The sequence below is a fragment of the Aquarana catesbeiana genome, linkage group LG07, assembly GCF_042186555.1.
Source record: "Aquarana catesbeiana isolate 2022-GZ linkage group LG07, ASM4218655v1, whole genome shotgun sequence".
NCBI classification, from domain to species: Eukaryota; Metazoa; Chordata; class Amphibia; order Anura; family Ranidae; genus Aquarana; species Aquarana catesbeiana.
The window spans coordinates 220,077,663-220,104,573 of NC_133330.1; the positions used below are offsets into that span (position 1 = coordinate 220,077,663).

At 42.7% G+C, this 26,911-nt stretch overlaps 1 protein-coding gene across 3 annotated transcripts in view; it reads left to right on the top strand.

The window, feature by feature from the left end:
- FRRS1 (ferric chelate reductase 1) overlaps positions 1-26,911 on the top strand; it is a 249,808-nt gene that overhangs the window by 213,428 nt on the left and 9,469 nt on the right. For all 3 annotated transcript variants that reach the window (XM_073593069.1, XM_073593067.1, XM_073593068.1), the window contains exons 7-13: positions 366-464; positions 6,747-6,894; positions 6,980-7,093; positions 8,122-8,237; positions 11,628-11,714; positions 16,145-16,242; positions 24,244-24,302. In XM_073593069.1, coding sequence (XP_073449170.1) covers positions 366-464; positions 6,747-6,894; positions 6,980-7,093; positions 8,122-8,237; positions 11,628-11,714; positions 16,145-16,242; positions 24,244-24,302 — 721 coding nt within the window. The remainder of the gene's footprint in view (positions 1-365; positions 465-6,746; positions 6,895-6,979; positions 7,094-8,121; positions 8,238-11,627; positions 11,715-16,144; positions 16,243-24,243; positions 24,303-26,911) is intronic.

The window sequence follows — 26,911 nt, forward strand, 5'->3', positions numbered from 1 at the left end:
GTGCAAGTTACAGGAAGACCAGCAGTCCACACTAGGTGTTTGGGTTGCCCGTTCTATGTACTTGGCACTGATGCTCTTGTTTATCCTTCTCTTCTCCATGAATTCCTTCCTTACCCTGTTGTGCTGTTTTTGTTTGCCCATTGTGTTTCTGCATCTCTCTAATCTCATGACAACTTAACTGGGTCATTTCTAAGCTAATAGGTATTATGCCTTTAGGTGTGGCAGCTTAAAATATCATCATTATTGTATTGCATTCTATTAGCAATGGTAGCAGTTTTCTATTATTGTCATTTGCTGTGGTTCTATACATGGTAACTGGTTACTTGCTGCCAGATATTCTTATGTTATGTTTTTTGCTTTTGCAGGGTGATGATGACTACTACTTGTGTGTGATGGATGGCCAGACAGTTGATGTAAACCCGGCATACACTACAGGACGGATGCACCCAGAAACAGCATCTCCGGTAATGATGAATTTTCTGTATTTGTTTTTCTGCCCCCTCTCCTTTTTTTAACGTAAAATATTGTTCACAGCTTGAGTTAGTAATGCTAATAATACTAGGAAATATTGTCCTCTTAAGTCCGCCCTTTTTTTTAGTCTGTTTATTTAATCCCTTTCTGCCAGTTTCATTAGGCTTTTTCATAAAGTTTTGCAAAGGGCCACATGCTCAATTTCGGGGTTACTCCAAAGGTATTGGTGAAGGCAGCCAGTGAGATATAGGTAGCATGGCTACCAGGTACTTAAAAGCTGGGATCCCCAATGTTGTATTAATTGCAGGATTGATGATGTAGACTTCATTGAATCTTTAAAACGAACATAAAGTGTGTATTACTTTTTTTTTTTCCAGTTTCAGCAAATACAAGGTGGTTGCAACAGTTTGTGATTTATTGTTTGTTGATTTTGGGTGATGTGAGAAGAGCTATGCACACACTTAATTCTATACTAGTTAGCACTGATTTATTATGCTTACTGTACGGTATATGACGTTTTTAAAGAATAGCATACTGTGCTGCACACCTTTGAAAACCTTTTTTGTCTATCAATTAACCTTGGCAAGCTGTAACGTTTTCTAGTTTATGATACCCCTATGATATTGGATGTTGTCACCACTACCATTTTGCCTCTGAAACAATTTACTTGACTCTTTTGCTGAGGATAAGTGGGTATGGTGTCCATTTTTTTAGGACATCCCAATGAATAGAACCCTTCACTCTCATTTAGTAAATAAATGAGCAATGTCCAGCAGGAGATGAGAGAAGGTTCTAGCCTGTAGCTGAAGAATTGGGAAGGGTTAAAAAGAAGACTGACCTAGAAACATACCTGTGTTTGAGTGATATTCAATAATGAAAACAGTCTCTGAGAGTAAGGCATTTGTGTCCATTAATTTGGAAGATCTGAAATGAGCCAAAACCGTGTGTGTGGCCATTTTAAGTACACCTGTATAGTGTCCACAAAGTGCATATGGTTGGCAAAAAAACTTGCGTTAAAAATTTTGCACAGATGGAATAGACTTATGTGTTTCAAGAAGACATTTCCCAGATCCTTACACAACCAGTATCCTGAACTGTTCCCACTGGATTAAATGTACCATGGATTCATTCTGTGTATGCTATAACAAATTCTGGTCATACCATTTACATTTCACAGCATAATTTTGAGACCTTTTTAAATATGCATAATATGCATAGCACATTTTGGTTAAAGAGCTAAACTGTAGAGCTACCTTGTAAGAAACCATTCATTCACATGTCCTTCAAAGGACCGTGCCTCTTTGGATCAGCCCTAGATGTTCTCATCAGGGATGTTACTGGTAGTAAGAGCACTCCCCAGAGGAAGAAGCCTAAGGAAAAAAACTCTGATCTTCTCAACTTTTGGTTCCTCCACTGCCTCAACTTTATGTTAGGGGCCCCCTAAGCTGCCTTCCAGTCCACCTGAAAAGTCTTGCACTCAAGTGGTCCAAATTCTCAGATAAGCCTTCTTTCGCTTGAAATTACACCCCCAGTTGAGGGAAATCTGTTGGGGACACTTGGGGCATTTTGCATTCCAGATGCTTGGATGCACGAGGTAGTGTCCCATGGCTACAAACTTGAGTTTTTGTTCTAGTCCCTGCCTTATTTACTCTCCCCCAAACATTCCTGTGTCTCCTTGTTGGCTGGCAGGTCTCCATCAGGCTCTCTCAGGTCCAGCGGCGGCTGGTGGGTTCTTCATTTGGGGGGGCGGCAAAAAAACAACACCCTCCGGTGGCGTGGAACAGCACTGAAACAGCATATCCCCCCCCCTCCGTAGGCGGTCTGGCACTTGCCGCTCGTGTGGCAGGGCTGTGGTCTCCTCTCCTGGAGTGCGTGCAGCAGCCGCAGCGGCTCTGGTGTCCGCTCCTCCAGCTTCCCTCGCCATGTGTCTCCTCATCTGCCAAAGTGCTAGGCATCCAGTAGGATCACCTGATGCTTTGGCCAATCGGGAAACAGGTCTCACAGACCTGCCTCCTGAATGGCGGGGAAGAACTTTAGTGTGATAATAGCGAAAATTCATTCGCTAAGGTCACACAACTGGGTGGGCTCAGAGCGCAATGTTCTGAACTCTGAGCCCACCCTTTTTTGAAGCCTATTAGAGCCCCTGGCTCTAATCAGGTGCTTCAAAAAAAACACCCACCCCACATTGGAATCCATGGTCTGGAGCCACTGATATGTAGATCAGGGGGCCAGACGCATGTATGGATGGGCTGCCACTGCTCAGGTCTTCAGGAAACAGTTCTTGCTACTAAGTGGTTTCAGGGGTTTTTCCTAAATCCAGAGAGGCCATTTGTCCCCATCGCAGATGTCAAACCTTTGAATGTCTTCATTCAGGTCCACAAAACCTTCATAGAATCAACCAGATCTGTCATTGTCTCCCTTCATCAGCAAGACTTTTTGGATTCTGTAGACATCAAAGATACTTACTTGCATGTACCCATTATTGCAGCACACCAACATTTTTAGAGATTTGATGAAGGGCCTTGACCATACCAGTTCTTGACCCTGCCATTTGGCTTCTCTTCAGCACTTGGGCTGTTACCAAGGTGTTTGCTTCATTGTTAACTCAGTTGCGCTCTTGTGGCATACTTGGATAATCTCCTGTTGATGGAACAGCCAGCTGTCCAGATATTACAGAGGTTCGAGTGGATTCTGAATCTTCTTGATCTGGTCCTGGACACATTATAAACCATAGTTTTTCTTCTCCAGTCTTGGATTTAAAATTTTCTGTCCGACTCTCCAATTTTACTTGGGCAACACAAAACTGGGCTATCCCTGGCTTGGTGGCTCAGGAATCCAGCTCTGAAGTTTGAAGGTTCTGGTTTCTGTCATTTTGGATGTCAGCCTGTCGAACTGGGGGGGGAGTCTTGGGCACCTAGGATTTAGCAGCTGGGAGACCAGATACTGTATATGTAGCTACACGCAGAAACTGGGACCAGACCATGCATGTATATCTTTAAAGTGAGATTTATTTACAGTGAACAATAACCACACACTAACAGCAATAAACACAAGAATGCATGAAAATCAAAACTGAACAACTAAAATGCAGCAACCTAACAACTAACTAAATATACAAATATATATATATATATATATACACACAGAAAATATTCAGGGCAGGGAGAAAACTGGAGGAACAGATGGGAAGAAGGGAAACAAGACTGAGAAAGGAACAAGGCAACAGGGTACTGGATACAGGGCAAGATTAAGGGTAAATGGCAACAGCGTCTGGCAGCAACACAGCAAACTGGAAACAAGGCAGGAGTAGCCAAAAGCCTGAAGCAAGGAGCCAGAGCAGAAGTGGAATTTAAGTACCCTCCCAGCAGGTGTTGACAGGTAGAGCTGATTGCTGGAACCTGCTAACTGGGAGACCCCTACTGGTGGACACTGGAACTGCAGAAATCGGCCCAAAGCACCACGGTGCCACCAGCAGGCGAACTTGATCCTATGTTTGAGTTTCAGGTGACTTAGCTGTTTTTTAGCATTGGGCCACCCTTGGATGGCCATCTGATCAGGTTTCGGTCAGACAGTGCCTGGTCAGAGCTGCCCCTTTTTTCAGCCTTGTCAGCCATGTATATTTCTGGAATCCACAGGTGGAAGCAGTAGATGCTCTGGTGGCTCTATGGGATCAATTCACCCTGATATCCCCCATCCCTAAAATTCCTTAAATTTTGTGCATCTGCTCTGAATCAAGGTGGAAGGCAGTCTGGTGAACCTCATTGCTCCAGACTGGTCCAGGCAGATGTGGCATGCTGTAAACCCAACTAAAGTGCAGCACTCCATAAAACAAAAATAAAGATGAAATAATCTTTGTATGGTGTGCTGACCTGGTTAGACATCAAGCACAGAGGTCTCCTAACTTTCTACACAAAGGGCTAGTTTACTGTCCTTCGGGCTTTAGGGGGGCTGGACTGTGGGCAGTGAGAGTAGAAAATGCTTAGGTATCAGTGGGAGTAAACAAGGCCCCACCATTGATTTTATGGGAGAAATAGTGCCCCATCAATGGTTTCAGTTGAAGGAAAAGTGTCTCAAGGGCCAGGTAGAGGCAAGCAAAGGGCTGCATCTGGCCGCCGTACCACAGTTTGGAGACCACTGGTTTAGCAGATGCACTGTGGGCTCTGCCAGACCATCCAGACATTGTCCCAAGAGCTGATTTGCCATCCCACTTCTCCATTGCGGGCTTTAATGGCACAGCTGTTTTGAAGCATAGGTTTTAAACGACATGAGCATCTGAGTCTGATTCCTATATTTCTTATGGCTTGCAAGTCTACTTTCTGCAAGGTCTATAATTGAACAGGGAAAGCTTACTTCACTTGGCGTGAATTGAAGGGCTTTTACCCCAGGAGTTTCTCCATAGAATGACTTCTCTCCCTCCTGTAGTTGAGTTTGGACCAGAGTTTAGCTCTCTGCACCATCAAAGGTCAAGTATCTGCTCTCTCAATTCAGTTTTCAGTTGGCCCATCATCCTGTGATTAAGACCTTTTGTGTATGGGATCTCAATGTGGTTCCCCCTTCATTTTTCCAATATGACTCTGTGGGATCAGAACCTGGTTCTCTTTGCACTCCTGAGATTGCCATTTGAACAGATTAGAGACATTCCTCCTCTCTCTATCCTCGTTGCTATAACCTCTGTGGTTGTCTGAACTGACATTCTTATCTTGCAGTGAACCCTTTTTGGTGGTAGATAGAGACAAGGTGCTGTTGATGTCTGTGACTTCCTTCTTGCCAAACATAGTCCCTGCCTTTCACTATAACCAGAACATTGTTCACTTGTCTGTCTCCTGTCTGTAATTTCTGTGGATATAGTTTGGGCTGTGCACGTCTATCCCTCATCCACTGCTTCGTTCAGTAAGACATTTTTTGCCATTCCGGTTTGGACCACAAAAAGGGTGCCCCAGCTTCTGATTTTACCATCTCTAGGTGACTGAGACAGGCCATCATTAAAGTTTATGTGCTTAAGGATCGGATACCCCCCTTTCTGTTTCTGGCTTACTCTACTAGATCTGTGAGCGCCTTTTGGGCTTTTTAACATTAGGCAATGATTTCCCAGATTTGTAAAGCCACCATCTTGTCTTCTGGTTACACAAGTTCTACAAAGTGGACATTCCTGTCTTTTTATTTAATGTCCGCTTCGAGTATAAGGTCCTTCAAGTAGCTGTTTGAGCTACAGGCAGTCCTCAGTTTCTGTTGTTCATGTTAGAACTGTTAGCATTGTTTGTTGTTGCCAACCTCTAAGCTGGGCTGCTTTTGAAAAGACCTAAAGACTTTTGTACTTCTTTTTTTTTTTTTTTTTTTTTTCTTGAAGTTTGAGGGCCACAGGTTCCACCCTTCTGTTTATGATCATGCTTTTGGTACTGCTTTGCTACAAAACTGAGGTCTTCTGGTAGTGGGATGGGTTATACCCTGGGCTGGCCTACAGTTTATTTTTGCTTTCCAGGGTCCAATCCTCCTGTAGACGGTAGTAGAACTCAAAGGTTTAAGACTTCCTGTTTCTCTCAATGGACGCTAAGATAAGTGTTTTATGCAGAGTACAAAAATCCTATTATCTGCATGTATATAAAGATTGAAGCAATGCAATGCTAACGCTTCATGTCTTGTAAGTGTGTTGTATATTTGCATAAGCGTTTGAGCGGTGTTTTTAACGCCTGCTTTTAATGCCAGTGTGAACTTAGCCTAAGGATACTTTCTTTTACTAGAAAGTCGATTGTTTCTGGTGAGTCATCCAAACCTCTGGGGTGTCAGACTTTATTTATATTTATTCTTTAAGATAAAAGAAAAGGACTTGCATATTGTTTCTAAGAGAACTTTTATTTTTGGCAAAATATATAGGTTTTCAAGCACACTGCTATAGAAACTTGATTGATTGGAATGCTACCCACAGTTCTTTTTTAGCAAATTGATACAGAATTTGATTGTCTTTGATATTACACCTTCATTTATTGTTTTCTTATGATGTGATAAACTTTTTTTTTTGTTTGGTATATTTAAGAGCTGCCAATAGGGGTACACTTTTTTTGGTAGCTGCTGGGAAGTTTTTTGAGATGCTTACCAGTTTAATTAGACGCAGCTGTTTCTATTTCATAATCTTAAAAAAATATCTATTGTTTAAATAGTGGATGGGGTGGCTGGGGCAGGGAATTAATGTCACATTCCAGGGAGAAGGTCTGCTTTAAGAAAAGTTTTTAGCTTGTCCTATCTATAATGACAAATAACGTGTTATGTCATGGTTACAGGGTGTTCTGCAGGACGTTGCATGGCGTGTCGCAGACGGAGTCCTTCAATGTTCTTTTCGCAGGGCCATCCGAATCCCATCATCTTTAGAGAGGTTTCCTTTAAATGGCAGTTACTACATATTCTTAGCTGATGGAGATGCAGAGAATGGTATGGCTCTGTACATTTAATCTTGTAGCCATATTTTAGCCATATTTTACAAACCGCACTGTAACTTATAAATAATATTTTTAAGGACTGATCAGAAGACATCATAGACAACCCCTAATAACCAACAAAATGTTTAATGTTAGCGGAACTCCTGAGGATGTTGGAGGATCACGATCTCCAATACTCATAAAATTTCATGGTAAGTTACTGCTTCTTATATAACTAATACATATTAAAATACCTTTTTTTAAATTTATTCTTTTTTCCAACTTTATTGAAGTTTATTGAAGTTTATAAGACCCTTTAATTACCTTAATTACATACAATACAGTATACAGTTCCATAGTATGACCATACCCTTGACTACCCTTACCTGAGCCAGTTCTATAGGCTGGGAGTCTGTAGGTTACTTTTTTGTCCCTCCAGTATTGCAATCCAGGTAATGTCCAGAGCCCCCACAGATTACTCAGTAGAGCTTTACTGAAGAGGCTTTAAAAAATGAAAGTAAAGTGGCCTATCACCGTTCAATTAGTATTTTTGTAACGCCAGAAAGAAGCTTCCCTTCTTAGAAACTGAACAATCAATATGTCCTTCACTGGCAGTGTTATGTTGTGCAATATGTATTCCATTACCAAAATGATGTACCCTTTCAACACTGTGTCACACATACTATATGCACTTGCAAACTATGAGTGGGTATGTGATAAGACTTCGTACTCTTTGTGCTGACAAAGAAATGATTTCGGAAAACTTTCATATTGGTTAGCTAAGTTTTCATCCATTTCTAAAGGTGTATGTAACCATCACTATACTGTGCAAAGCATACAGAGCCAAAACTTTTTTTACGTGTGTGTGTTTTTGGATAAAGTAAAAAAGGCTTAAAACACCATTTTACATGGTATGTTTCCTGCGAAAGGAAGAAAGAAAATTTCTCTAACTGAGGTGCATTCCTGTCTTAAACAGTTGTCACTGAAACATGTGGAATATTTGCCATCGCCTTTTTATTGTGGTGATAGCTCTAAAATTAAGCATTTCCCCTCCTTGTCCCATTAAGGTATGTCAAAAAGGCAAATTGGGAAGGGGAAGACAAAGCCTTCTGTTTTCAAAAGCTAGGGAAAAAAAAATTACAAATGCATTTTAACTGTATTTGAAACCAAAATTGCAAATATTGGACAACAGGTACAATCACATTGGGGCACATTTTTACGTTACTTATTTCTTTAATAGGTGCTATGATGTTCCTGGCCTGGATGACCACAGTTAGCATTGGTGTTCTTGTCGCTCGCTTCTTCAAACCTATCTGGCCAACATCGACATTGTGTGGAGTGAAAATATGGTTCCAGGTGAGGAACAGATTATTCTATTAAACAAGTCTTTGTCTTCATTTTTTTAAGCTAGCATTAAGTGTACAGTATGACTCTTAGCAGATGGGTCACTTCAAGTAAATGTGCAAATAGAACAAGTAAACCGCGCTAAATTATGAGTCCGATTAACAATCAGTGAAATAAAGTTCAATTGAAGTCCAGAACAAAACGGTAAATTCTTCTATGTGATGACGTGAAGAAAAATAAATAGAAGATAACTGTGTGGTGAACTGCTTACCAGAACTTAAGCCAAGTCAGACAGATGGCTTAAAACCCAGCCCAGGCCTTTAGGAGCGCTCCAAAGTGGGCAGAATCCCTCGCGCTCATGCAGCAGAACGGGTCCACATAGGGTTTAATCAGATAAAAATACAAAAACCATAGCGTGATACTGACATAAAAATATTAAATCAAAAAGGAAAAAAAAGGTAGTGTTCACACAAATAATCATGAAAATCATAAATGCACCCTGAATGCGTAGCAAATACAGGGATGTGAAAAATGGTGACATGCAACATGCAATGAATAGTGTCCTTGGAAATGAGATGTAAAACACCAAGTATATCTGTTTACCAGAAAATAACGTTGGACAAGCAGACAAAAAGCCAAAAACAGAAAAAACAGAAAAAACACCCGGTGCACAGACACAAAAGCCGCTTACCAGATGGTAAACTAGTGAGGATATAATCAGCGGTAGGTTTACTACCTCTGTGTGACCCACAGTATAAACTTGGTTGGACCCATAGGGGTTCCTGCTCACCAGAAGATTGACTGGAAATAGCCCAAAACGAAACCTTGGCGGAGTCACCGCGATCCCGTCCTGGCAGGCTCTTCACAGGCTCAAATATGCATAAGTGTTCAAAGAGGAGAAGCAGCCAATAGTGTAATAACGTTACGACTCCAATTTATTAAAAAGCAAACACTTACATTTAAAAAACTAAAAACAGCAATGCCGGCCGGCACTCAGACAGCTCCCGTCCACAACAGGGCAACGTGGTGACGTCAGCACGTCCCTCCCAGATGCGTTTCGTCACAGGTTGACGTTCTCAATGTGCAAAGTTGGAAGGTAAAATTAAAGGAGAAGAATGTCATAGCCCAAATAGTTTTACCAACCCTCACCTTAGAAAAGCTGTTTTTAATTTCATCTGTTGCTCTGTTTTTTCTGTGTCCCCATTTCAAGTGTTGGTTAGAGGTAAGTAATGGTCCACTTCAGGTTTGAAAGTTCTCTCAGTTGTGGCTGCGCTCTCCTCACAGGCTCAGGACTGAGCTACAAGCTGGAATGGGCATACTTGCCATGTGCCTCTATTTCCATGGCAATGTTACAAAAAAGGTGACCAGTACCCCCACCTATAGCTGGCCATTGCAGTAAGCATCATTGAAGGGCAAATAAGATATAAACAGGGCCAAGGATAAATCCAAGGAAAAAAAACAAGCTTACTTACCGACCAGCCCACAGACAACCGAATCAACCTGTCTAACAGTATGCGTTAAAAACAGGAGTTTGGTCTGCATGCATTTGCAAATGCATGCATAAGCTACAGAGCCTTGCCAAGGCACTCTGGTATCTGTAGTATCAATCACTAACTAATGAGTGACCCCACAGTGGAGGCACATGCATTCTGATAGGTGGAGGGCAGATGGTCTGAAGGGGAGCCCCACTCCTTCTTAAAGGTACAGAAGCACACTGAGCACCCAGCATGTAGCTCAAGGGCTGCGAAGGATTCAGTACGTTGCCTGACCAATACACAGTTATACAAAAAAGGTAACCACTGCCCCCACCCATAGCTGGTCATTGCAGTAAGCAGCATTGGAGGGCACATAAGATATAAACAGGGCCAAGGATAAATCCAAGGAAAAAACCAAGCTTACTTACCGACCAGCCCACAGACAACCGAATCAACCTGTCTAACAATTTGCGTTAAAAACAGGGGTTTAGTCTGCAACTTTTTTGTATAACTGTGTATACATCGCACTAACACCTTCGCAGCCATTGAGCTACATGCTGGGTGCTCAGTGTGCTTCTGTACCTTTTTAAGAAGAGGTGGGGCTCCCCTTCAGACCATCTGCCCTCCACCTATCCATCAGAATGCATGTGCCTCCACTGTGGGGTCACTCATTAGTTAGTGATAGGTAATACAGATACCAGGGTGCCTTGGCGAGGCTCTGTAGCTTACTCATGCATTTGTAAATGCGTGCAGACTAAAACCCTGTTTTTAACGCATACTGTTAGACAGGTTGATTTGGTTGTCTGTGGGCTGGTCCATGGCAATGTGAAATCAAATTGTCAATAAGAAACGGAGGCACATAACTGTATGCTAAGCTGTGGGGGTTGCAACTCCAGGAGACTGTTCTGTACAAGAAAAAAATAACTGAATGTTCTTCAGCCGCTTCCCTGCTCCACTATGCAGAGTTAGAGCACTTCTGAGAAAGATTGGCATTTCGGTTCTTTTGCTTTAGTGTGTCACTGACACAGTGAGAGATCCGCTCTCAGCCTGGAAGAGATCAGGGAGAAAGCGACAGCATGTGCTGATGGGATGATGATGGATGATTTTTTTTTTTTTTTGTGGTCCTTGAAAGTGACAGTTAATTTGCTAGCAGCACTTTGGCTTTGTCAGACACCTGGTCCTCTGCCATGCATTTTGGTTCCTCCCACTAGCTCCTACATTACTACTGGACTGAATAGTAATGTCTCCAGCCAGCAAGTCAGGTTTGACTAGGTGTGCCTAAAAAGCTACATACTAGTTCCACAGCAGTTGTCTTACTTGCAATGATACTTTGCAGCTTCTATGTTTCCCTGAAGCCAGCATGTAGCTTGTGAGTTAGACAAAGTTCCCCCAGGTCTAATAGGTCCAGTGAAACAGTTAAAATCAGTCAAATGCTTTCCCTTATGTAACCAGTTTTGCTATAATACAAAGAGTCTACCAAGTTATTTGTGAGAGTCTTATGCCGCGTACATATGATCTGATTTTCCGATGGGAAATGTTGGATGAGAGCTTGTTGGCTGTAAGTCCGACCGTGTGTATGCTCCATCGGACATTTGTTGTCGGACTTTCCGCCAAAAAATGTTGTCTAGCAGGTTCTCAAATTTTCTGCCAACAAATGTTTGTTGTCCGACTTTCGTGTGTACACAAGTCCGTTGCACAAAAGTCCACGCATGCTCAGAATCAAGCCGGAAGCGCTCGGTCTTGTAAAACTAGCGTTCGTAATGGAGATATCATGTACGTCTTGTACGTCACTATGTTCGTAAACATTTGTGTGACTGTGTGTATGTAAGACAAGTTGGAGCCAACATCCTTCTAACAAAAATCCACGGTTTTGTTGGAAAGTCTGATCGTGTGTACGGGGCATTACAATTGTTTCTTCTTTTACCAGGTGCATCGTATTCTTATGGTGACCACAGTGATGCTAACAGCGGTGGCTTTTGTACTTCCTTTCTTATACCGTGGTAAATGGAGTAATGTAAGTGAAAATGTGATCTCTGACATAGCACAGTTCATAGTGTGTCTTAAGTCTGAAGTGTACAGTAAGATTAAACTACACATAATATGGACTCTTTCAAGGGAAATATGCACAGTGTGTGTGCATATTCTGAGTTATTGCAGTGCTTGCCTTAAAACACAACTGTAACTATTTGCATTGGAGCTGACAGTTGTAATTCCAGGACATAAGTGTTAATGTCTTGGATTGAGACAGTGCAATGATGACTTAAAGCGGAGGTCCACCCTAAAAAAAAAAAAAATTGCATAAAAATGCTCCTAAAAATTAAAAAAAAAAAATTTAACTTACCAGAAATGGCTGTTGCTAGGAAGTTTTTCCTAATCTGCCACTTCCTACACCGCTGTGATCTTCAGTCTTCTCCTCCTCGCGTTGGCTTCTGGGGAATGGGGTGCACTGTGTTCTGGAAACTGTGTGTGTCCCAAAACACAGCCGGCCGTTCACAAAGCACCGCGCGACTCGTGCATGCGCAGTAGGAAACGGGCAGTGAAGCCGCAAGGCTCCACTGCCTGTTTCCCTTAGTTCGAATGGCGGCGCGTGGACCCGATCCAATGGACGAATCGGCCTCGGGCGGCCGACACTGAGCACCCTGGACAGGTAAGTGTGCTTATTAAAAGTCAGCAGCTACAGCTGCTGATTTAAAAAAAAAATTGTTCAGCTGGACCTCCTCTTTTAGCAGGACAGGAGATTTTTTGTGGTTGGGTGATTTCTTGTGAGATCTGATTTGATCCCAACTAGCACATGACCTGGCATTAGAAATTATTATTTATTATTATTATTATTATTATTATTATTATTATTATTATTATTATACAAGATTTATATAGCGCCAACAGTTTACGCAGTGCTTTACAATGTATAAGGGGGACAACACAATTACAGTACAATACAAAAGGTACAGGAGGGCCCTGCTCGTAGAGCTTACATTCTAAAGGGAGGGGGTGGTGGTACAAAAGGTAATAGCTGCAAAGAATGATTTGATGGGAGTAGAAATCAATTTAGTCATTGTTTAATTTAGTTTTCTATCGAAGACTGGGATAGAAGTGTGGAATTCCAGTTATTCTTCAAAGCAGTTTTTAATATGGGTTTCATATTTAGTATTTGCTTGCTTTTTATCATTTTTGTTGTCCCAATTATAGAGCTTGTTAGATCAGCCAGTAAAAGGTGCTCCCATGCAATTCCCCTATTAAAAACTGAGTTACGCTGTCAGCTACACAGAGTGGGCATTGTTTTTAGCAACTCACCTGGCCCTGACTTGTATTGTGAGAAGTAGTAAATCTAACCAATTGTGCTATCCTCTTGAAAATTCTAGTTGCTTGTTATGCTGAACCTCTACTTTGAATCACTGATCCAGAACAAACAACCAGATGAAGAATGTCTAAGTAAAGACAGAGGCCTTTATCTGCATACTTTTTCAGGCTCAAAATATTGAAGTCAGAGGGGTCAGCAGGACAGCGTGGCAACTAGCATTTGCAAGAAGGAGTGTTTTTATATTAAAGGATCAAAGTACCTTTACCAAAATAAAGATGTAGACTATTTTCATGACTCCCATAGCCTGGCCAAAAAACTCCCAGAGACCGGGTCCTCCTGTCCGTCCTTGTTGCTAGGATGTTGCGCTGATGTGGGGATTGGAATCCAAAAGAGAACTCACTCCTGTGGTAATGCGGGGAGCAGTAATGGCTGGGATTGTCTTGACAATCTCCTAGCAACAAAGCAGGAATGGGGGGAAGTTTTGTTTCCCCCAGATTTCAGGAGGTATGTAAATGGCCTATATAGCAAAGCATTTTTCGACCTTTTTCGAAGGTGCCCAGTTGGTTTTTATGTACCAGTGCCCCTAACCTGCATAGGCAGTTTTTTATTGATTTTATTTTTCATTTTTTTGTAAATGATATTAAACCTATGAGGGCACTGTGTTGGCTATCATTGCTGACCTTCTTTAGAAAATGGTGATTCTCTGGTTACAGTAATTTCTGAGTTACTGACCTGGAACAAGGATGCAGTATTTGAATCAAGACATCCCTGTTCTGCATTTTTTGCTTTAGAGTGCTCAGTAACCTAAGAATTCTAAATTGGCCATGTAGAATTTTATGTTGCTGACAATTGCGCCTTAAAGTGGTTTTAAAGGCTCAAGTTTTTTTACCTTCTTGCTTTCTTTGGATGGATGCTTAGAGCGGGGCTGGGGAGCAAGCATACACCAGTGCCCCCAGAGAAAGCGGCTTGCTATTGGGAGCACTGGCTGAAGAATTGGAGCAAGTAGAGGCAGCTGGGGACCCGAAAAAAGGCAGATCGAGGCTGCTCTGTGCAAAACCACTGCACAGAGCAGGTAAGTATGACACGTTTGTGTTTTTTTGTTTTGTTTTTTAAATTAACCTTTAATGTCACTTTAGACGGGCCTCAGTACTTTTAAATATATACCTTTTTTAGGAATAAGAATACATTTTTCTTTACCTTTTTTATCAGGGCAAACTTTAGTCTAAAATATGGTACAACCTATGTGAGAGCTGTGCTTGCAGAATAGATACTTCTAAGTAACAGAGGCCACATAATTATTTGTTAGCAATATGAGATGGTATAACTGCTTACCTGCTTCATAATGATCCAACTTTGATAATATAAACAAGAAATGGAAGCATGTACAGCCGGGTTGAGGTTTGATAGGTAATTCTCATGTTATGTAATTCTCACTCTATATTGGTGATCCTAAGTGTTGTATTATGGATAAGGTTAATTGAATAAGAGAGGTGGTGATATTGGATACTATAAGGCCTCATGCACACAGGCGGTGAGAAGGCTGAAATTATGTCCAGTGTAAAATTCTGGGTGTTTTCCTTGTCCGGGGAGTCACAAGTGTCATGTACAGCCACTCACTTGTATGGAGGCTGTATGTGGCATCTGCAACTCATCTTGCATGGCAAAATGCCTAGAATTTTACAATGGACATATTTTCAGCTTCTCCCCATCTGTGTGCATGTGGCCTAATCTCAGCAGAGCCATCTTTTCCTTGTGCTAGGCAGATAAGTCATCAGTGATGGAACAGAATACAGGCATACCCCACTTTTAAGTACACAATGGGGTTTATTTACTAAAGCTGGAAAGTGCTAAATCAGGCTCATTTCTGCATAGAAACCAACGAGCTTCCAGGTTTTATTACCAAAGCTTAATTGAACAAGCTGGGGTTAGAAGCTCATTGGTTTCTATGCAAATGTGAGCCTGATTTTGCACTTTCCAGCTTTAGTAAATAAACCCCATTGTGTAATTAACAGTGGGGTATGCCTGTAGTGTGTAGTTTGATACACTGAAGAGACTTGCCTTGAGCCCTTATCTTAACAAATGTTAGTGCTCAGCAGGTAATGGTTGCTTGTAATATTTCCATAGCTGAAATTTTCTTTTAAAAAAAACAAGCACTAGTATAGCTGCATGCTTTTCTAGTAAAAGCAAGTCTAGTTCATGTAATGCCCTGTAATACCCTGCTATACTTGTGCTAGCAAGAGTAGGACAAAGGGACCAGTGGATATTTGCATGTCTTCAAGATGCAAGCGTAATCCGCAGTGCAATAGGTTCGTTCTTGCTGGGACTGTTCCAACACCCCCATAACCTAAGAAGTCAGTTGGCTAAAACTATTCCCACCCTCCCCAACCCCCCCATAACCTACCGTACTTTTTGCATTCTTCAGGTGTTTACTAAAATTTATGGACACACCCTAAGTTTTGCAATTACTGATCTTCATGCTACTGGATTGAAAGTATAACTATAGGCATTTTTAAATTTTTGGATAGAGTAAGGGAGGGTTATAACCCCTTGTCTATCTTCCTTGTCTTAAATTGGACAAATATTGAGGGTGGATCTCCTCAACTGGCCGCGGATCACACAGCAACGCTGTCCGTCCCTGTTCTCCGTTTTTCAGGGACGAATCGGAGTAGAATCTTTCCCTGAAATGGGCCCTGAAACGGAGGTAAGGTCGCACAGCGTTTCTGTACAGTGTGCTCCGCAGCCGCCCTGGAGACATGTGAATCGGCTCACATTCGGCCGGTCACATTCTCCTGTTATGCAATTCGCATAGGTGTAAACCCAGCCTAACTCCATCTCCACTCTATCTATGCAATTTAGTTATACTTGAATTTTACTGCCTCAGGCTCTGGGTCTTCTGATCTCTGGTTGATAGTGTGCTATTGACTGTCTACAGATTAAAAGAACATTTTAATACTTAGATGCCATATTCTTTTACTTCACTTACAAGAGTAAATATGTCTGTACAATAGAAAGGTACAGCAGGGTTGTGTCTGCGTGGAAAGTGCTGCTCTGGAGGACATGAAGGTATCCCCTTTTTATTGATGTATAAGGTTTTGGAAGACCATTTGTTATGTAATTGATAATGAAATATTGTTTGTTTGCAGCGGGCAGGTTATCATCCGTATTTGGGCTGTGTTGTTATGGCTTTGGCAGTTCTTCAGCCTGTGATGGCAATCTTCAGACCTCCACCTCATAGTCCCAGGTATAAAATCTGCTACAACAAATTTTTTCAATACAGAAGTTGTTGATTCACCATGAGAGAAATGCAGAGGCTGCTGTAGATGACGTGCTTCTGGAAAGGAAAACTGCCTGGTTGTCATACTGTGACTCTCTGAGAGCCTCCCGTATTTCTGATCCAGAACAAGAAATTCTGACATGCATATTTGTTTCAGGTCAGCAACTCAAAGTGTTCAAGTTGGGGCAGTTGGACAACTATAATTTTTGAGGTGCCCAGTGGCAGTCCGTTCTTTTAAAATAGTATTGTAACAAGTCAACTTTAAATTAAGATGTTTTAGGGACTTTGTTCAGTTGACAAGGCAAGGTTTATGGCTAACACAAGGTTCTAGCTTTGTAGTTGTTATTTCAGCACAGTGTAGAAATACAAGATTTACCAGCCTCCTGGCTATTTGTTGCACAACTTTTTTCTGTTTAGTTTTAGCCTTCCTGCTGGACTGATCGGCTCACGCCCAAAAGTTGGTTCACACCCAAGCTACCTCTGTTTGTCCACAGTTGCGCAGTTAAAAGATTTCTTATGTCCTCTTTTGTCTATTTTACAGCTGACCTGCCCTAAGCGATCAGAACCATCTCTGCCATATGTGGCTTGCCCAGTTTCCTTTACCAAATTTACACCCTGACACTGCTCCTGTCACAGTATGTATACAACTTTCCATGTGCCTATTCATGGTTTTAAAATCTCTTTCTTGACGCCACCATGGCAGCATACTAGTGATAGGCTCCGCCTTTCTCCCCTCCCTCAGGACCAATAAAATAGCATAAATTAAAGGCCAGTTAGGCTCCGCCCCATTCTTCTTTTTGTCCTCATGGCTCCACGCACCAGTGAAGAGTAAGCAGTACTATGTTCCCCCCTCTGCCTCTAGGCAGCTGCCGGCTGGGTTAAGCCTCTCCCAGTGCGAAGTCCCAGTATCAGGCTGCTAAAAGTGCCAGAGTAGTTTGGGAGCTCCTTCTGTGGGTCTTGATGGAGCGGAGCAGTTTTTCCTCTTTAGGAATGAAATCTGCCTTTAAGGTTGGTGTCTGCAACGCTTGTTGGGTTTGGGGAGGCCAGCTTTGCATCCTTCTTACCTTTGCCTTTGTTTGTCTCCTGTCATTTTCTCACTTTCTGCACCTCCTGTTCTTTTTCTCCTGCAGTGGCACTGGTCAGAGTACATTACTCCCCCTAGACAGGTTCTCTGTCCTTTGCTGTCCTAGGCTGGCTGTAGGTATAGCTTATATTTGTAGGTTGTGTATGTATAGGTTTGGGGTAGGTGGGTATATGTGGGTGGATGTGTGTGTGTGTATATGTATGTATGCATGCATGCATGCATGCGCGAGTGTGTGTGTGTGTGTGTGTGTGTATACACACACACACACACACACACATACATATATATATATATATATATATATATATATATATATATATATGTATGTATGTATGTATGTATGTGTATATATATATATATATATATATATATATATATATATATATATATATATATATATGTATAATGTGTGTGTGTGTGTGTATTGTAGGGGATCAGAGGGGTGGACAGCTGGCTCAGAGACAGCCCATTAAAACAAAAGTGGCTTTATTCAGCAAATTAAATATAAGATAAGACAGACTTGTCTTGTCTCAAGGTTGTGCACACAGGTACAGCTCACAGTTCAGCAGCACACAGGCTTATAGGTAACAGTTCATGGCTCCAATCAGAGCTACAGTCTTTATGCGGTTAAGCTCACCCAGCACACCATCCAGCAATGGACATATTCACACAGCATGCTCCTGTGTCTCTCATTCCTACTCAAACAGCTCCTCTCTGAGTCTTTCAGCCCAGCTGACAATTAGCAGGTCTGAAGGGGAAATATCTGCCCTCTTCGATTAACCCCTTCTTAACCCTGCCCCAGGCTTACCCTCTGCAGTATGTATATGTTTGTGTATATATGTGTGTGTTCTTATGTTGTCTGGTATGTATGTATGTGTGTGGGGGGTGTTATATGGAGCGGTATGTGCATGTATTTATATACCCACCCATACAAAAGACCCTCAACACTTAGGTGGGGACCACCGTGTCGGTAAGTTTTCAGGAAAAGAGTGCCCTCTCATGCGGATTGCTTTGATTTGCTTCAGCTCCGCGCGCCCACACTCTCAAAGGCCAGAGCCAGAGGCCATAGAAAGGCGGACGTTCTTCAGAGGAGCATAGCTCGGATGCCGCTCCCACTCAGGAGAGAAGTTCCAAGGAAAACGTCTTAGCTCTTCTTTCCCAAACCCAGCACCCCAACAAGAGTCCTGCAGGACCTGTGGCGCAGTGCCTATGCCCATGAGGCTGGTGAGTGAAGTCGGTCTGGTTGAAGTTTGCAGCTGACAGGTAATACCGAATGTCCTTATTGCTTATAAAGTGGCACAAAACTTCTGTTTTAAACTCACTGTAATTACTCTAGCTAGTCAACCCCCTTGTTGCGGGTCTAGCCACTAGCAGAACAATCTGCCTCATGGATCACTCATCCTCTCAGTACTCCTGAGGAGGGGGCGCAGCCTGCAAATGATTTTAGCTCCCTTGCACCAGAGGAAGATCTGGAGCTACTTAGTGTCAGTTTTTCTTTGGAGAACTGTGCATCCAGGCAGTCATGCAGACCATTACATGGGTTAAAAGACAAAGTCATATTTACCTTTTCAATGAGCAATCACTTTTCCATTAGGAAACTGGTTTAATTCAAGGCGGATATAGCTTCGCTGAAATCCATGCCTATAGTGAGACCGGCTGTTGTCCAATAGGGTGGCGGCTGGGAAGGGCCTGCCACTCAAGAGAGGCCCTTACCTTGGGGACGGGTACTTTGGGTTTCTGCTCCCAGGATATGGTTGGAGAGGAAATCCTTAGGGGTGATATCTTGGGACCCGGCCAAGATGTATCGGCAAATTTCACTGTGGAAGCAGCAATAGTCTCAACCTGGTGCCTGGCCAAGGCAATGCTATACTCAGTTACGGCTAGGGGTACCCATTGGGTTGAGACCCGGGGCTGTGTTTGGCTTCCTAGAAACAAAATTGTAATAGTCACTTTATAGTGCAAGATCTCTGTTTGATATGAAACCAGAGACAGCCATGTCGGAAGTGACAGGAGGAGGGTCTGTTCTTCTCCCATAACAGAAAGCAGGAAAGTAAAAAAAAAAAAAAATCTCCAGTTCCAGTGGGCATGCATCATGGGTTACTGGACAGTGGATTGTGCAGATCCTTGGAGGATAGGCACTTTTGGTCACTTCGGTAGATTCCTCACTGTTCCTTCTCCGGACCTTTTTCTCCCCCTCGGAGCTGCCAGATCCACCGCAACCACGGCGGTTACAATACTTACAGACACTTCAGACTCAGAGGGGAGCTGTCCTGGTCTCATCTCACAGGAGAGATTGTAGGTTTCCTACCCACCCCTGTTTGTAGGTTGCGGGGGTTGGAGAGAAACATTCGCTAGATCGTCAGGATTCTTAGCCTCACAACCCAAAAATGTTTTCTTTACTTTTTTTATTCCAAAGTAAGTAAATTTGTTGATTGGTTGGACACATCTCCGCTTTATCAGCCTACCTTTTTGCCTATGAATATCTCTAAGAATATTCACAGAGGTTTCAGTGCCATGTAAGTTCCTCTTGGAGAACAGGGTCTCCAGATTCGACACTACCTGGGCGTCATTCCTTTCCACATAAAAAAAAAAGCCAACTTCTGTTTTCCAACAGTTAAAGTGCCTGTGGGGGCTCTACTGGTTCTTCTGTTTTGCTTCCATCAGAAAAGGACAGTGATGGTCATAAGGAGAATTCTGAGATCAGATTCCTCTACTTCATGGAGGACTTCTAGGTGTCTCAGCCTCCTGGCCGTAATGTTGTCATTCATACCGATGATATCTTGGGTACATGGGCACCGTTGCTAGTTTCAACTACAAAAGAGTAAACAGGATCCGGCGCAGCTATGGTCAGTGTCACGCAGTAGGTATAGCGGTCCGCGGTGATGGAAAGACTTTGAGGATGTCACGAACCATCTGATTGGATCAATGTGATAAATCATATCGGCAAGACAGCCTGGAAGGCGCACTGCGAGGGTCTGTCAGTCAAGGCAAGCGGAGTTTGCTAGCCAAGGAACGAGAAAATATGGACCCCAAAAGAGGGGTGGTGACCCCAGGGATTTTATGGGTGGGGGGGAGCAAAACAGTAAAGAAAAGTATAAAGGTGAAGGATGACAGAGTATATATAAAAATTGTAAACTTTATTGAAAAATTCAAAGGTGAGCTCCACCTTTGAGTCTGTTTGACTGCACATTTATATTGTTTGATGGTTTAACCATACTTTTATGTTGCTAGCCAAGGAAGGTAGTTTTGAAAGCGCCAGAAGGTCAGGCAGCCTTTTTTATCACTTTGACCTAGCTACACAGAATCAAGGGTGACTAGTCATCTTGCGGTTGAGCAGAAGGACAGCAATTGCGCATTTTCAGCTCCAGGGAGGATCTGACAGTAATATGCTATTGAGAGATGTAGAACCCAGAATGTCTGGGTAGGAAGATCACCAGCAAATTCCGGAAGCAATTTACTTCCTAGGGGACTGGAATACACGGACATACTGTCCATCATGCAAGCTTGCCAGAGCATGAGGGGGGGGGGCTTGTCCACAGGTGGCCTACCACAGACAGGCTTCTTTGCTTCTCACAGCAAATGCCAATTGAAGAAGAGGTGTGACTCGGTTTCCGCTCCCCAAAGTAGAGAATAGAAGCTGAGTTTCTCCATGTAACTGCAATCAAGCCTACTGTATATGTTTCCCCAACTTCTCTCGTAATGAAATTCCTCTGGAAGCTGTCAAGAATGAGCATGGTAGTCACGACCACCCCTCCATTCTGACCATAGGAGTCTTAGTGCTTCCTGGCTATCTACTTCAGAATACAGAAGTCGATTCCCCTTCACACATGCACAGACCAGAGATGCAAGCATAATGGCGGGAAGGGGAAGCCGCAGAACCTAGATTGCTCCAGAGTTGCTCCAAGAGTGAGCTCTACTTTGGGGGGTGCGAAAGGCACTGTAATAACAGCCTCTATGCCAAGATCTGGAACAAACTTGTGTTTTTTTCTATTTTGCATGGCAAGATATTATTCTTACTGCGCCTCTGGTGGCAGCTGTTCTGGTCTTCTTGTAGGTCAGATTGGACATGAACCTTACCCTATACTCTTTTGAGGTTGCAGGTGTCAGCAAGAACAAGGTTTAATTTGGCCAAAGGCCCTTTAGTTTGCAAAATTTTGAAGACCGTCAGGAGGTTTCGTCAACCGCGAGAGAGAATCTTTCACAATTAAAATCTTTCGATGCTGTTGGGGTTTATTTCAACTGTTTACTCCAACGGGGCAGTGTTTGGTTTAAGACATCGCTTACTAACCGGTATTTAGCGCAAATCGTCAAACAGAAGTTGGTTTGAGTTTCAAGCCCTTAGAGCTTCAGGAAAGCATATTGCTTTTGTTACAGGAGTAGAGCTGCATCCTGTAGTTCAGCTTATATCAGAGGTAGCGACAGCCCTCCATCTATCAATCATCTGTCCATTGCCTAACTTTCCAGACGTTCAAGCAAGAAAACCACACAAATTGGTCATTCCCAGAGCTTTAAAGAAGTTTCTGTCCACAATTGCTCTTTTCAGTTCATATGATAAGTCTTTCACTGTTCCAGATGGAATTCATCAGGCAAGAGAGGTTGCCTCCTGGACTTTAGCAAGATTGGTTGTGCAGATGGGAAATGGGTCATGAGCCTCCTTCAGTGACAGGATGCATCCTCTTCGAGAGGGGTTGAGGCCTCATAGGCGGCCCAGTTGAAAGCATCTTTGGATTCATTCTAAAGGAAAGTGGCATGCTTTTCCCAGCATACCTTTCCAACCTTTACAGAATAGATATGGGTGCCTTGTCATCAGTGGGCTTCGGAGGAATGACTGTTCAGTCTTCTGTCCCATTTGAAAATATATAAAATAATTATTTTGGTTTGTTAAGTAGAACCCACCCTGTCAGCTAGGATATGTATCACTAGTATGCTGCCATGGTGGCGTCAGGAAAATGGAAAATTGTATCATACTTACCGTAATTTTCCTTTCCTGACGCCAATCCATGGCAGCATACGGACCCACCCTTGTGCGTTTCGGTATGTGGCTAATTACGAAGAATGGGGCGGGGCCTAACTGGCCTTTAATTTATGCTATTTCATTGGTCCTGAGGGAGGGGAGAAAGGCGGAGCCTATCACTAGTGTGCTGCCATGGATTGGCATCAGGAAAGGAAAATTACGGTAAGTATGATACAATTTTCCATTTTTGTGCTCTAACCTCAACATCCACTGTTCTCAGCTGACTACCAGCGTTGAATGTTTTAGGGACATAAGGCAATAAAGGCTGATTTATAAAGTTGATGCCTCAACCCAAAATACGAGTTTAAAGAGCCTTCAAATTACCAAGTCTGTACTTGTGGGAAGTCCAGTATAATGCTGGCTGTTGACATTCTCTGCACTGCCCAAAATAAAATGTTTCCAAAAAGGGGTAAATGTATACAGTCTCTCTTGCCTACCGCTTTGCAGTGCTTTGTGTCCCTAGCAGGGGCTGTGCGGCTTTATGCAGGTGTAGATTTTTAGAAAGTCAGGATTTGCATAGGGTTTTTATGGGGCTTTTGGGGTGGTTTTGTACCACTGAAATTTAGGATGAGCAGGTAAGGGGTTTTATCTTAAAGTGGTAGTAAATCTCCCATGGCTTACTTGTACCTACTTGTACCTACCTATAAAGCTTACCTGTAGGTATAGTAAATATCTCCTAAACGTGCACCGCACGTTTAGGGGATATTTACTATAGTAGCAGCTGGTCAACCTCACCGGCGCATGCACACTGCACTCTCAATGGATGGTGTGGCGTCCATTAAGAGAGCCATGGCTCCTGTGTGCAGGAGTGACATCATTTTAACTTGGGCCAGTCAAACAGCTGAAGCCTGCAAACCCGGAAGGGGAAAACTAGATGAAGATGGAAGCACCAGAGAGCACTGCTGAAGGGCTTTGTTCTTAGGCAAGCCTTTTTCATAATGTGCTAGAATGGGATGCATACTAGCACATTGTGCTATTATCCTACAAAGGCCCAATGTTTTGGATTTTTTTTTTTGCGGTTTACTACTGCTTTAAGCTAGGCAAATCATAATTTTATATTATAATGTAAGGTGCTTAGCATAACTCAGGGGTCTAAAACTGGTGGCCCTCCAGCTGTTGCGGAATTACAAGTCCCCTCATGCCTCAGCCCGAGGGAGTCATGCTTGTAAATGTCAGCCTTGTAATGCCTCATGAGACTTGTAGTTTTGCAACAGCTGGAGGACCTCCAGTTTGAGACCCCTGGCATAATTAATGATTGTGAGCTAAGATACCTATTGAAGTCATGGCAACCACTAGACTGAACAAACATTCATGTCCATGTCATGCCACGTACACACGACCGGACTTTCCGGCAGAAAAGGTCCGACAGTCTTTCCGACGGACTTCCGACTGAATGGACTTGCCCACACACGAACGGACCAAAGTCCGTTCATTTTGAACATGATGATATATGATGGGACTAGAAAAGGAAGTTCAATAGCCAGTAGCCAATAGCTGCCCTTGCGTCGTATTTGGTCCGTTGGACCAGCATGCAGACGAACGGTTTTCCCGAAATTGATTCCGTCGGACAGATTAAGACATGTTCTATTTCTAGGTCCGTCGGAATTTTTGAAAAAAAAAGTCAGATGAAGCCCACACACAATCGTAATATCTCACGGAATCATTCCGTCGGACCTTTTCTGACGGAAAGTCCAGTCGTGTTTACGCAGCATTAGACATATTCCTGTCAACCCATCACTCTGGCTGGGACAGTTGAGTAGACTAGTTTGAAATCCTATATGACTTTGAGTCTCTTCTCTGCATTGAAAACATTGAAAACTGTAATTCTCCTCTTGATTCTGTTAATAAACTACATTTTTTATTGATACAGGAGGTCAATTTTCAATTGGACACACTGGGGAGGTGGCACAGCTGCCAGAATTATAGCAGGTATGTTGTGTAATTTATAGTTTTACATTCCTCAACTGTCACTGCCTGCGTTGACGGGCTTTGGCCATGTGTTGTAGGACAGATAAAAATTGCTTTCAGGGGCATTCAACCTGCATTTGAGATCGGTTTAAGACACTTCTGAAACCATTAATAGGTGCCTTGGACCTGACCACCTTCAGACCTACAGTTGATCTTTCTATGCTGCTTCAGCCTGTCTCCTACTGCTTTTGAAATCCTATTAACTTGCATGGGGAATTCTGACACAAATAATAGCCCAAAGAAAGAGGGGGTGGGTCACACATCTGCAGACAATCTTGCCACCTAAAGTTTATGTAAAAATTTGTTAAAAAAAAAAAAAAAAAAATGTCTGCTTAGTTTAAATTAAACATGCATGACAACGTTTGATCCTTTCTGCATATATTTTCTTTATTTAGGACCAAATACTTTTTTTTCCATTGGGTAGATATGAAATCTTGCAAATGAATGTTTGAGGTATTTCCTTTTCCAACTACCAGTTGAAGCTATAGACTTTGTTTTCACGTTCACCAAGCTGATCCTAACTGCTTTACTGAAGAAAAACATAGCTGAATATCTTAAAATTGAAATTCTCTCCATGAGTGCTGCTGTTTTATGTAAAATTCTTATTTTCATTAAACCTGTACTTCTACTAAAGCACTGAACTTATGGCACTGAAAGATACAGTCCTGACTCTAGTACAGTAAAGATAGTGGGATTCTTGCACTCCACCATGTGCATTCACAAAACTTTTTGTATTTTCACAGAATAAAAAGCATTCTTTGAATAGACAAAGGCAAAGGAGAGACAGATGAACGTCCCAATCTCCTCTTATCCATTCACAAAACAGATTATCCAACCCCACCCCCATATTGAATGGGTAGGAAGCAAGAAAAAAATCATTGAAAGCACATATTCTAGGTTTAGAATAGGTGTCCCCAGACCAGACAGGGTGTCCCCGGACCGAATGTGTCCCTGGGTTCAGGGGCGGCACCAGTGGCATACCACCGGGGATGGGGGGCGGGGGGGCGCGTTGGGGGGTGGTCTGCTCCGGGTGCAACACATTGGTGGGTTTCAGGCCAGCGCCACCATTTAGGATACCCCATCAGTGTTGCCAACCTTCTGTGAATACAGAGATGGCTGCATCCGTCACACGGCTGAGTGTCTGTGTTCCGTTCTCACAGAGCACAGACAGCACAGCTCCCCCCTCCACATGAATTGTAGAGGTTGCTTCTTCCCGTCCATCCCTTTCTGTGTCCACCCACACTCCGGCAGCCCGTGTGCTGTGTGTGAAAAGGATGTGAGGTTTAAATAGAGCAACCAACAGCCATATTGTAAACCTGAAGCTGCTGTGACTGGGCTAGGAGCCTCTGGGGACTGAAGTGAGTGAGCTATGACCGGACTCTCCCCCTCCTCCTTCCTTCCCTTTCTCTCCCTTTCCCCTCTTTCCTTAACTGTAGCCTAAGCTTTATTTATTCAGCCTATAACAGTACTTTGTCCTATGTGCTTTTAAGTGGTATTTATGGAGTTAAACAGGCAGTAAGGAAATGCAATATCACCTCCTCACTGCATGTCAAATGTCTCTGAAAAGTTACCTAAGCATGGCTCACTTTTCAGTGGAGTATTTCTGACCATCTCTTGTATAATATCTGCAGTCTCTGACCATTTCCTGTAGTATGTCTGCAGTCTCTGACCGTCTGCAGTCTCAGAGTCTCCTGTAGTAATGTGCGCAGTCTCTGACCATCACTCTGTATGAAACGCACTCCTGAACCTTGCACTCTGCACAACACACTCCCAAACCTTGTGCTCTGTACGTAATGCATTCCTGAACCTTGCACCCTGCATGTAGCATCCTCATTCACCCTGCACGTAGCACCAGCATACAGGGGGCACACTAACCATCAGCATACAGGGGCACACTGACCACCAATATGCAGGGCCAGTGGTTACCAGTATACAGAGGAAATAAAAAACTCAAGTAAAACAACTGCCACACAACTAAAATCTCAGAAGCAATAAGAGAATCTTGTTAGCTGGTTCCCTCATCTAACGCGAATCAATAAAAAGCAAAAACTTCAACGCTGCCCTACACTTCATCTATAAAATTGTACAAATGGACTTATAAGTGCAATGGTAAAACCTATAAATCAATATCCAGTGCAAATCAACCAATGTATTGCAATATAGTAGTGATGGTGTCACCCTCTCTGCAAAAATATTTTGAGAAATTGCAGAGCTTCAATGTGCAAATAATGGTGAAACCCCCTACATACAAAAAATAATAACAGAGATGCAAATCAGCCAGTATATTAGAACATGGTAGTGATGGTGTCACCCTCTCTGCAAAAATATTTTGAGAAATTGCAGAGCTTCAATGTGCAAATAATGGTGAAACCCCCTACATACAATAATAATAACAGAGATGCAAATCAACCAGTATATTAGAACATAGTAGTGATGGTGTCACCTGTTCTGCAAAAGGTAAGAAATATTGCAGAGCTGCAATGTGCAAATAGTGGTGAAACCCCCTATATATAATCATAATAAAATGTACAATTGATCTACATATTTTACATTTTATTATGATTATATAT